The 13206-nt window shown below is 41.2% G+C and overlaps 1 protein-coding gene across 1 annotated transcript in view; it reads right to left on the bottom strand.

The window, feature by feature from the left end:
* acox3 (acyl-CoA oxidase 3, pristanoyl) overlaps positions 1 to 13206 on the bottom strand; it is a 197628-nt gene that overhangs the window by 140937 nt on the left and 43485 nt on the right. The window contains exon 6 of the mRNA XM_072573388.1: positions 9648 to 9791. Within this exon, the coding sequence (XP_072429489.1) occupies positions 9648 to 9791 (144 nt within the window). The remainder of the gene's footprint in view (positions 1 to 9647; positions 9792 to 13206) is intronic.

Raw genomic sequence — 13206 nt, forward strand, 5'->3', positions numbered from 1 at the left:
GGGGTACTTACTTACTATTCCTTTTTAACTTCTTTGTTCACGTTGTATTCTTTTGTGTATTTTCTTTCTTTGTTGCTTATGTTTGTTTTGCAGCTCTAGCTAGGAGGAGAGAAAATGGTTGGGATGGCTAGACGCCTATTTATGGGCAGTGTATGCCAGGTCAGTTATTTAAGTGCCGTAGTTGCTGTACTGACAACGCGGCAGAAAGTTGAGTTTTGGGTGTGTAGGTGCCCCCTTTATTAAGGGGGTGAATTTCCTTATAGAGTGCCATTGGCTCTTTATATGTTGTTTTGTTTTTTGGTTTTTGTTGTACATAGTTTTTGATAGCTCTGTAGGCTTGTTAACTGTAGTGTTTTAGTTTGTGTAGTTTTTATGTTCTGTGGATTTTCCTTCACTAAGACTCAGTGATTTGTAATTCAAGTTCTTAGTCTCTGGAGTCTAAATGTTACTTGCTTAACTGGTATATCTGGAACATCAAGGGGAGTCACTCACCAATTAAGAGGAAAAAGGTCCTCTCGAGTCTTCGGAGGGGAAAAGGTAGATATTGCTTTATTGAAGGTGATGCACTTGGATGATAGGGAGCATTTGAAATTGCAGCAGAATGGCTTTGATTGGGTTTACTTCTCAACTTTTAACACCAGGAGTAGGGGAGTGGCAATATTGGTTAGTAGGCATCTTCCATTTAAGCTACTAGACTGTGTTAAAGACACAGGCGGGAGGTTTGTAATCCTGGAAGCCATGATAAATGGGGAAGAATATGGTATTTTAAACATCTACTGCCCCCTGACCCATCCACTCAAGTTTCTGGTAGATTCTTTCTCTAAATTGATCAGTTTTAGCATATCATCTTAGGGGGAAATTTTAATTGCCTTATGGATCCCATGGTAGACAGGTTGCCCAAAGGGACCCGAAACCCTCTTTACAAACCAAGCAATTAGTGGATTTGTGTGTGGAGTTAGGGATGGTGAATGTTTGGAGGCATCACCATCCTAAGAGCAGTGATATTAAGTTTTTTTCCAATCCGCACAGGTGCCACACCAGGATTGATTCTTTTTCTGACCCCCATGGTAACCCTGGACTTGATGGCATCTTGTACGATTAATAATATTGCCATCTCCATTCATGCTCCAGTGTACCTGTTGGTAAAGATTAAGGACACTGTAGTGGGTCTGAGACACTGGCAGATAGATCCCTTTATCCTTAAGGATAGTAAGCTTGTGGAGTATTTCTCTAATGAATTCAGGGCGTTCCAAGACATTAAATCAGGGTCGGTTAGTAGCCCGTCTGTGCTTTGGGAAACTGCTAACGCCTATGCCACAGGATTAGTTGTTTCCTGCACTGCCAGTAGGAAGTTGCAGAAGGGTGAGCACAGTTGAAAGCAGCAGAGAAGGGTGATGAGTACTCATTGGCTAAGCTACAGAGGATCATGGTGCTTCGGTCTGCATTGCACTCCGTGCTCACACAGATGGCAAAGAAGGAGCTTATTTTTGCAAAACAAAGGCTGTTTGAGCATGGTGACAAACCGGGCAAGTACTTAGCATATCTTGCCAGGAAAAACAATGCCCCTCAATCCACTAGATCGATTAGGGAAGATGCTGGAAGTCTAACCTGTGATTCTAAAAAGATTAATAGAGTCATAGAGTCATAGAGATGTACAGCCAGAAAGAGACCCTTTGATCCAACTTGTCTATGCTAACCAGATATCCCAACCCAATCTAGTCCAACCTGCAAGCACCCGGCCCTTATCCCTTCAAACCCTTCCTATTCATATACCCATCCAGATGCCTTTTAAATGTTGCAATTGCACTAGCCTCCACCACTTCCTCTGGCAGCTCATTCCATACACGTACCATCCTCTGCGTGAAAAGGTTGCCCCTTAGGTCTCTTTTATATCTTTCCCATCTCACCCTAAACCTATGCCCTCTAGTTCTGGACTCCCCTACCCCAAGGAAGAGACATTGTCTATTTATCCTATCCATGCCCCTCATGATTCTATAAACTTCGATAAGATCACCCATTTTCCAACGCTCCAGGGAAAACAGCCCCAGCCTATTCAACCACCCCCTATAGCTCAAATCCTCCAACCCTGGCAACATCCTTGTAAATCTTTTCTGAACCCTTTCAAGTTACACAACATCTTTCTGATATGAAGGAGACCAGAACTGCATACAATATTCCAAAAGTGGCCTAACCATTATCCTAAACAGCTGCAACATGTCTTCCCAACTCGTTATTCCTATACCCAATACTCTGAATCAATAAATGAAAGCACACCAAACGCCTTCCTCACTATCCTATCTACCTGTGACTCCACTTTCAAGGAGCTATGAACCTGCACTCCAAGGTCTCTTTGTTCAGCAACACTCCATAGGACCTTACCATTAGCAAATCCCACTAAGATTTGCTTTCTCAAAATGCAGCGCCTTGCATTTATCCAAATTAAACTCTACTTCTCAGCCCATTGAATCATCTGATCAAGATCCCGTTGTAATCCAAGGTAACCTTCTTTGCTGTTCACTACACCTCCAATTTTGGTGTCATCTGCAAACTTACTAACAAAGGAAAGTGTCCAAATTACAGAGGAGGAAGTGCTGGATGTCTTGAAACACAAAAGTGGATAGATCCCCAGGACCTGATCAGGTGTACCCTAGAACTCTGTGGGAAGCTAGGGAAGTGATTGTTGGGTTTCTTGCTGAGATATTTGTTTCATCAATAGTCACAGGTAAGGTGTCGGAAGACTGGAAGTTGGCTAATGTGGCGCCACAATGTAAGAGTGGTGGTAAGGACAAGCCAGGGAACTACAGACCAGTGAGCCTGACATCGGTGTTGGGCTAGTTACTAGAGAGAATCCTGAGGGACAGGATGTACATGTATTTGGAAAGACAAGGACTGATTAGAGATAGTCAACATGGCTTTGTGTGTGGGAAATCATGTCTCACAAACATGATTGAGTTTTTAAAAAAGTAATGAAGAGGATTCATGAGGGCAAAATGGTGGACATGATCTACATAGACTTGAGTAAGGCGTTCAAAAAAGTTCCCCATGGGAGACTAGTTAGCAAGGTTAGATCTCATGGAATACAAGGAGAACTACCCATTTGGATACAGAACTGACTCAAGCGTAGAAGACAGAAAGTGGTGGTGGAGGGTTGTTTTTCAGACTGGAGGCCTGTGACCAGTGGAGTGACACAAAGATCAGTGCTGGGTCCACTACTTTTGATCATTTATATAAATGATTTGGATGTGAACATAAGAGGTATAGTTAGGAAGTTTGCAGATTACACCAAAAATGAAAGCGCAGTGGACAGCGAAGAAGGTTACCTCAGATTACAACGGGATCTTGATCAAATGAACTAATGGGCTGAGAAGTGGCAGGTGGAGTTTAATTTAGATAAATGCGAGGCGCTGTATTTTGGAAAAGCAAATCTAAGCAGGACTTCTACACTTAATGGTAAGGTCCTAGGGAGTGTTGCTGAACAAAAATACGTTGGAGTGCAGGTTCAGAGCTCCTTGAAAGTGGAGTCACAGGTAGATAGGATAGGGAAGAAGGCATTTGGTATGTTTTCCTTTACTGGTCAGAGTATTGAGTATAGGAGTTGGGAGGTCATGTTGCGACTGTGTAGGACACTGATGGAATATTGCGTGCAATTCTGGTCTCCTCCCTATTGGAAAGATGTTGTGAAACTTGAAAGGCTCAGAAAGGATTTACAGAGAAGTTGCCAGGATTGAAGGATTTGAGCTTTCGGGACAGGTTGAATAGGCTGGGGCTGTTTTCCCTGGAACATCAGAGGCTGGGGGATGATCTTATGGAGGTCTATAAAATCATGAGGGGCATGGATAGGATAAATAGACAAAGTCTTTCCCTAGGGTGGGGGAGTCCAGAACAAGAGGGCATAGGTTCAGGGTGAATGGGGAAAGATATACAAGAGACCTAAGGGGCAACCTTTTCACACAGAGGGTGGTACGTGTATGGAATGAGCTGCAAGGGGAAATTGCAACATTTAAAAGGCATCTGGTTGGGTATATGAATAGGAAGGGTTGGGAAGGACATGGGCCAGGTGCTCGAAGGTGGGACTAGATTGGGTTGGGATATCTGGTCGTTATGGTCAAGTTGGACCAAAGGGTCACTTTCAATACTGTACATCTCTCTGACTCTATGACTATATACCTCTGACACTCACATTCAAAACATTTATATAAATGATGAAAAGTAGTGGACCCAGCACCGATCCTTGTGGCACTCCACTGGTCACAGGCCTCCAGTCTGAAAAACAACCCTCCACCACCACACTCTGTTTTCTGCTTTCGAGCTAATTTTATATCCAAATGGATAGTTTTCCCTGTATTCCATGAGTTGTAACCTTGCTAACCAGTCTCCCATGTTGAATGCCTTACTGAAGTCCAAATAGTTCACGTCCACCGCTCTGCCCTCATCGATCCTCTTTGTTACTTCTTCAAAAAAAAACTCAATCAAGTTTGTGAGACACGCACAAAGCCATGTTGACTATCCCTAATCAGTCCTTCCCTTTCCAAATACATGCACATCCTGTCCCTCAGGATTCCCTCCAACATCTTGTCCACCACCGACGTCAGGCTCACTGGTCTATAGATCCCTGGCTTGTCCTTACCACCTTTCTTAATCAATAACACCACATTAGCCTACCTTCAGCCTTCCAGCACTTCTCCTGTGAATATTGATGATAGAAATATCTCAGCAAGAGGCCCAGCAATCACTTCTCTAGCTTCCCACAGGTTCTAGGGTACACCTGATCAGGTCCTGGAGTTTTATCCACTTTTATGTGTTTCAAAACATCCAGCACTTCCTCCTCTGTAATATGGACATTTTGCAAAATGTCACCATCTATTTCCCTACATTCTATATTTTCCATGTCCTTTTCCACAGTAAACACTAACGCCAAATACTTGTTAAGTATCTCCCCCCATTTCCTGTGGCTCCACACAAAGGCCACCTGGCTGATCTTTGAGGGGCCCTATTCTCTCCCTAGTTACCCTTTTGTCCTTAGCCAAAGCTATCCCATGCCCCCTTTTTGCCCTCCTGATTTCCCTCTTAAGTATACTCCAACTGCCTTTATACTCTCTTAAGGATTCATTCGATCTATCTTGTCTATAGCTGACGTATTCTTCCTTCTTTTTCTTAACTAAACCCTCAATTTCGTTAGTCATCCAGCATTATCTACACCTACCAGCCTTTCCTTTCACCCTAACAGGTATATACTGTCTCAGGACTCTCGTTATCTTATTTCTAAAGGCTTCCCATTTTTCAGTCATCCTTTTACCTGTGAACATCTGCCTCCAATCAGCTTTTGAAAGTTCTTGCTTAATACCATTAAAATTAGAACTTCAACTTTTAGATCTGGTCTATCTTTTTCCATCACTACTTCAAAACGAATAAAATTATGGTCGCTGGGCCCAAAAAGTGTGGCATTTCAGAAATTTTACTCTGGATCATACCAATCTGAAGGTTGTAAAGATGGGCGGGCCAGGATGGAGTCTATTTTCTAGGATCTAGAGCTTCTGGATGTGACCCCCAAACAAGGGTCTTTTCTCAATGTCCCCTTATCAGAGCAAGAGGTGCAGGAGGGCGTGAAGCAACATCAGAGTGGAAAGGCGCCTGGTCCTAATGGACATCCCAGTGAATTTTATAAGGAATTCATAAGCATGTTGTCAGGTCCGATGCTCAACATGTTTAATGACTCGTACAGTCATGATCGCCTCCCACAATCTCCAAGTGAGGGCAGTATCTCTCTTTTTCATAAAAAAGGTAAAGTCTCAGAGGACTGTGCTTCTTACAGGCCCATTTCACTTTTAAATGTTGATTTTAAAATCCTTTCTAAGACCCTTGTGTTCAGACTGAAAACTGTGTTGCCTTTGATTATTAAAGAGGACCAGATGGGCTTTGTAAGGGGCCGCAGATCCTCAAACAATGTTAGGAGGTTGCTTAATGTAATTCAAGCATGTCAACAACATGCGACACAGGGGTGGCACGATGGTTCCATGGTTAGCATTGCTGCCTCACAGTGCCAGGGACCCAGGTTTGATTCCCATTTCAGACAACTGTCCATGTGGAGTTTGCACATTCTCCCAGTGTCTGCGTGGGTTTCCTCTGGGTGCTCTGGTTTCCACCCCCAATCCAAAGACGTGCAGGTTAGGTGAATTGGCCATGCTAAATTGTCCACAGTGTTAGGTGCATTAGTCAGAAGTAAATGTAGAGTAATAGGATAGGGGAATGGGTCTGGATGGGTTACTCTTTGGAGGGTCCACATGGACTCGTTGAGCCAAGTGGTCTGTTTCCACACTGTAGGAAGTCTAATCTAATCTAAAAACAGTCTATACAAGGACTGGTGATCTCTCATTATGCAGAGAAGGCATGTGACAGAGTCGAATAGCCATACCTTTTTTATACTCTAGAGCGGTTTGGCTTGGGTGAAGCCTTTATAAGATGGGTAAAGTTTCTCTACAGTGACCCTCTCACTGAGGTTATCACCAATAATGTACAATCAAGTAATTTTATTATCTTTAGGGGTAGCCAACAGGGCTGTCCACTTTTGCCATTGCTTTTTACATTGGTGATTGAGCCATTGGCGGAGACCATTCAAAGGGATCTCAATATATCAGCTCCAGAAATGGGGTCAAAATCACAAGATTTCGTTGTACGCGAATGATGTCCTCATCCTTTCGTGAAACCCAGCAGTTTCAAAACCTCACCTGAAACAATGCATCAGTTCGTTTGGCACCTTTTCAGGGTAAAAGATCAATTTTATGCAATCAGAGCCTACGCCTATGGGCGGTCTCACTAAAATGCTAGATCTTGAGGGCGAATCTCGATTCACTTTTAAGTGGTCACAGGGGGGTTTTCTGTATTTGGGTATATTCGTTACTCCAGTTTCTCTTCGGCTGTTTAAAACTAATTTTGTTCATTTATTTGACAAAATCAAACAAGACCTTCAAAGATGGAAGGCGCATCTCGTCTCATGGTTAGGTTGGATAGCTCTTATTAAAATGAATATTCTCCCCCATCTACTGTACCCTATGTGCATGCTCCCCTTGAGTTTCACTAAGCAAACGTTCAGGAGACTGAACAGCTGGTTCAGCTCTTTCATCTGGCATCGTAAGCAGCCCCTTATTAAATTAGCTAAGTTGCAATTGCCTTAAAGCCTGGGGGCAGTGGATCTCATAGACATTAAAAACTAGGCTCGCTTTCATGTTATGAGTGTGACTGGGCTTGTGGAGACCCTCTTTCAATATGGTTAGATATTGAAACCTCTCAAGCAAAGTGTCCCCTTACTAGCTTGCTGTTTTTAGTCAGAATGAGAACAGTCATGAAATACTGCCACAATCCAATAGTTATCAATACTATTAAAACATGGTGGGCAATGCGGCAGAGGCAAGGCAATATTGCCAAAACATCTTATTTTACACCTATAGTGGGTATGCTAGATTTTCAACTGGGGATGATGGAGTCAGAATTCAAACACTGGGCAGCTAGGGGTGTGTCCTGCATGGGTGAATTATATGAAGAAGCCACAATTATGTCTTTTGACCAGTTAGCTCAGAAATATGAGCTATCTAGCAGGGACCTCTTTTGCTTTTATCAAATTAGGGATCTTATTCAAAAAAGATCCCTATAAAACTGATCCCCACAAATCCAACAAAGAGAAGAGGGTGCTCAGTGCTAAGAGCACGCACTCTGTCAGCACTCTTTAACATCTGCTGGGGGCGGTTCCTCAGGAGAGATCAAACTGTTTTGCAGGGTTAGGGAGAGAGAGTTGGACGTTGAGATCTCCTCAGAGGCATGGAAGGATATTTGGGAAAACACAAAAAAATTCTTGATTTGCAATAGGACTCATGCTTTGTAGTTGAAGATTCTCCACAGGGTCAACTTGGCTCCAGATCAAAATTTAAACCAGGAGTATCTTCAACATGTCCCAAGTGAGTATTGGTACTCTTCCTCACTGTCTCTGGCCCTGCGGTAGGCTCCGAACATAGTGGAGCGCTGTGGCAGGTACAATTGAGAGGATTTTTGGGACAAGGGTGGAGAGGGACCCAACTTCTCTTCTTCTAGGCCTGCCCAGTGTATTCCCTATAGAAAAGCATGCAAAATAACTTTTCAACATTCTCACTTTCTGCGTAAACAAGAATATTTTTTAGGTTGGGTTTCTGAAAATCCTCCAGGCTTGTCGGGCTGGCATGTTATGAAGCATATCCCCCTGGATTTTGTTACAAGTATGGTACACCATAAAACTGAGAATTTTTATAAGACATGGCAGCCCTTTCTGGACTACCTGGACACAGATTTGTCTGCCACACTAATAAGGGCTTTTGTAAAGCACAATCATTATGGCTATATGAGTCTAATATCCAGAGAGGGGGAACTGCGAATGTATTAATATGTGAAAATTAATGGTCTTAATATTTGAGAGCGAGTGTTTTGTCTTGCTGAGCCGTATTATTATTTATTAGCTAGTTCTTCTTTATTTAGTTAAGTAGTTAGTTGTTTTTTTTTAAAATACATATTTATATATTTGTACATGAGTGCTGTTTGGTTCTTGCTTTGTACTTTTTCGAATTATACTGTTTTGTATTTGTTGTAATATCAAAAAACCTATTTTTCAATAAAAATATACATTTTAAAAATTCTAACAAAGTGGATACATTCACAATTTGTCATCTTGTACACTATTTTCTTGCCCACTATTCAAGCTGCTGATATACCTCCTCAACACATAACACCATAAAACAAAAGCAGAAGTAGGCCATTTGGCCCAATGAGTATGCTCTGCCATTCAATGAGATCATGGCTGATCTAATCATCCTCAAATCTACTTCTGTGCCTTTTATAATAACCCTTGATTCTCTTAGTGATTATGATTTGTCCATCTCAGCCTTGAACATACTGAATGACCCCAATTAATTTTGTATCATTAGCAAATATTGATACTGAAATAACTCCAGAGAGGCTGGTATTCACCCTTTATGTCCACTTGGAAAGTCCTTGATACTCCCTCAGAGCCAGCTGAGTGACAGGATATCTGACACTCCTGTCATATCCGTTAGCCTGGGCTCCCTAATTGGACCAGATTAACAGCTCCAATCAGGGAACTCATATTTTATGAGGTTCACCTGGCTGACCTTGTTACAATCACTACAGATACATTATACTCAGAGCTATCATATAGATAACCTCTAATCAATGTGTTCAGAGATGTTATTACACAGTTGTGGAGCAGGTGTGACTTGATTAAAAGCCTCTGAGTTCAGAGGTAGGATAGTACCACTGTGCCACAAGACGGTCTGCCACAATTGCCACCTTAAGCCATTAATATTGATTGTAAACAGCTGACGCTGATGCCTAGTATTTGAGGCACCAAACTAGACAACCTGAAAATGTCCCAATTTTTCCTATATTGTTTGTGGCCCATTTATAAATTCTCAATTCCCTAAAATATAAATAAAATTAAAGAATAGTTGTGCAGAAAACGATTTTGTCAGCATCTCTGTAGTCAGGGATTAGGATTTACCCATTTACTTTAAACAGAACCTGCACCATGTTTTAAGAAATGTTGTTATTAAATTATATATAAAAGCAAACGATTAATTCAGTGGTGATGAGAAAAGAAATTGCCTTACTTGAACAACAAAAGAATGAAGGCCATGACAGACTCCATCGGGAGTTTCGAGCTGTGCAAATACAACAGCATGTGTGGCAGTTTTCCCCATGTTCCCAATCCAGAATTTAGCTGCTTCAAAGTCAGGAGAATTGATGATAAATTCCTAATATTCCAGAAAATTAAGAACCACAGGAACACCGTGAAAGTTACTACTGATTTTCAGATAAACATATATTAGAAATTACATGGATAATTTCAGTATATCAGTATAACTTCAAATGAATAGCATTCAAACATTAAGCAGTTGTCATTTTACTACTAATGCTAGCTAGTTGATCTCTCATGGTACTGCATAGGTAGTCAAGGGTAAGTGTATTTTAACACATGTACAGTTCGAAGTTAGGACTAATTAGAGCTAAGGGCTTAGGAGACAGAAGTTATTACATAGAAAACAAAGTTGTGGTAAATGGTTATTCAATGGGTTAGTGAAGGAAAAACATGCAGTGGTGTCTCCCATGATTCAGGCTTGAATTCATCCTTGTTTTTGATATGAACTAATGGCATCAACGCTGAGCTGTTGCAAATTGAACTAAAGTAGTGCAATAATGAGCAAACAAATAATAGGTGCTCGATACATTAGGACTTCTCTTGGCTGTGGAAGTCTTTTTACGTCAAACATTCACTTTAATTTGTTGAAGGCTGACCTCCAGGTTACTATGTATGTAAAATGTGTATGTTGCTACAACACCTTGGATTCCTAGGGAGCCATTTGACTCAGTTGGTTGGATGTCCATCCTGGCTAGGATGGATTCGGAACCTGCCTCCATGCCCACCTGTGTCGGAAATTGTGGCACTGCAGGTCTGATTTCAGGTAGAGAACGCAAGAACAAGATGAAGAAGATGTAATAGACCCATATACTTTTGAAAAAAAACTTAAGCAAGGTGGGCAAAATTAAAACTCATAAAACATAAACAATTAATTATGAAATAAATTGTAAGAGTTGACAAATAATGCACATCTTCCAAATAATCATCTATAAAACAAGGTCACTGAATAACTTAATTTTAATATTCAATAATGAAAAGAGCTTGACAGATTTCTTGGGTTCAGATTGTACTGTACTTCAAATTATATAGGACACATACAAAATCTAAAAGACTAATTCACCTTTCATTTTTGCTTTGCTTTTTTATTGGTGAACATTACAAACAGTGATGATCTCAAGAGGAAATGTTGTGGAACTCCAGTCATATAAATTCTAATCAAATTTATTACTGTTAATGACAACTCTTCGTATATGTCACTTTTTTAGAGATGGAGGCCAAGAGGGAGAGAGATGTAACATTGTCTTTGGTTAAAAATAATCCTGGATGATTGGTCATGTAACATTTCCTCATTGTTTGCAAATGCTATTGAAATTAGCTTAGTTGAGTATTTTTATATTTTCAATAAGATAGTACAATTATGCCATAATGTACATGCCAATTTAAAAAAAACTATACTTTACAATTTGGACAGAAGTGCTTTGAAATAGTATTGGAGCACAAGCATGATTCATGACTTTTTGAATTAGGAAGATTCAGAGCACAAAACAGGAGTCAGAGAAAAATAATTATCAGAGGTTCTACATTGTTGATTATTTATGTATTTTGATGCTGGGTTGATTTGCAGTTGTTATTTCAAATTAAGAGTTCTCAATCTCAGCTGTTATCGTTATTAATAGTCAGTGATTGGTAACTTAGCACTTTCTTAAGTAGATCATGGGGAGTTTTCCCAACTCATCCTGGCACACCCTCATTGATACCCCAGCAACCAGCTGTACATAGCTATACACGGTAGGCTCATTCATAAAGTCAGGAAGTATGGGATACAGGGAGATTTGGCTATCTGGATTCAGAATTGGCTGGCTGACAAAAGGCAGAGAGTGGTTGTAGATGGAAAGTATTCTGCCTGGAGGTCAGTGTTGAATGGTGTCTTGCAAGGCACTGTTCTTGGGCCTCTGCTCTTTGTAATTTTTATTAATGACTTGAATGAGGAGGTTGAGGGGTGGGTTAGTAAATTTGCAGATGACACTAAGGTTGGAGGTGTCGTCGATAGTATAGAGGGCTACTGCAGGCTGCAGTGCGACTTAGACAGGATGCAGAGCTGGGCTGAGAAATGGCAGATGGGAGTTCAAACTGGATAAATGCGAAGTGATGCATTTTGGAAGGTCAAACTCGAATGCTGAATATAAGATTAAAGACAGGATTTCTGGCATTGTGGAGGAACAGAGGGATCTGGGTGTGCAAGTTCATAGATCCCTCAAAGTTGCCACCCAAGTGGATAGGGTTGTTCAGAAAGCACATGGTGTTTTGGCTTTCATTAACAGGGGGATCGAGTTTAAGAACCGCGAGGTTTTGCTGCAGCTCTACAAGTCCCTGGTGAGACCACACTTGGAATATTGTGTCCAGTTCTGGTTACCCTACTATAGGAAAGATACAGAGGCTTTGGAGAGGGTGCAAAGAAGGTTTACCAGGATGCTGCCTGGACTGGAGGGCTTGCCTTCTGAAGAAAGGTTGAATAAGCTCGGACTTTCCTCTCTAGAGAGAAGGAGGAAGAGAGGAGACCTGATCGAGGTGTACAAAATAATGAGTGGAATAGATAGAGTCAACAGCCAGAGACTTTTGCACAGGGCAAGATTGACTGGTACGAGAAGTCATAGTTTGAAGATATTAGGAGGAAGGTATAATGGAAACATCAGAGGCAGGTTCTTTATGCAGAGAGTTGTGAATGCATGGAATGCGTTACCAGCTGTGGTGGTGGAAGCAGAGTCATTGGGGTCATTTAAGCGACTGTTGGACAGGCACATGGATAGCAGTGAGTTGAGGGGTGTGTAGGTTAAATTACTCTATTTTACATTAAGATTAAATCTCAACACAACATCGTGGGCTAAAGGGCCTGTTCTGTGCTGAACTTTTCTATGTTCTATAATCAATTGCAAGTTTCAGCCCATCCGCTTCGGGACAGGAAGGCTTCAAACCGGAAAGGACGGAAGAGAATTCAGACTGAAGAATGTTTTCTCTAGACTTACTTCATATGGGTGTTAGAGTTGCCACAGTAGTTTAAGACTAGCATATAGTTGTAGGAATCCTTTTCAATTAACCACCATAAATGCACCATATGCATTGCAATAAACAACTAATTCTGACATTGGAAGCAAAACTTTTCAGTATGCATAACTGAATTACTGAAGATCTGACTTACTGCAGACTGAACCCAGTTGGCTGATCCTGATTCTGACAACAACTTTGCTAATGGTGTGAGGTGATGGGACAGGATCAGTCACAAAGTAATTCCTGGCCATTGCCTGGAGGTAAGGAAAGGTTGATGCACCACCACTGCATGATGATGGGTACAGGGAAATGCAAATAAAGACCAAAGGAGGTTTATGGACTTTTTTTTTCCCCTGCAAAATTAAAATTCAAATTATATTTGCAACTGCTTGCTACCTAAAGGGCCCAAATAAACAGTCGTCAATTTCAGAAAACTGCAGCTTCGTCAAAAACTTAAATTTGTTACATTAAAAAGTATAATACAA

The sequence above is a fragment of the Chiloscyllium punctatum genome, chromosome 1 (genome assembly GCF_047496795.1).
Source record: "Chiloscyllium punctatum isolate Juve2018m chromosome 1, sChiPun1.3, whole genome shotgun sequence".
Classification (NCBI taxonomy): Eukaryota; Metazoa; Chordata; class Chondrichthyes; order Orectolobiformes; family Hemiscylliidae; genus Chiloscyllium; species Chiloscyllium punctatum.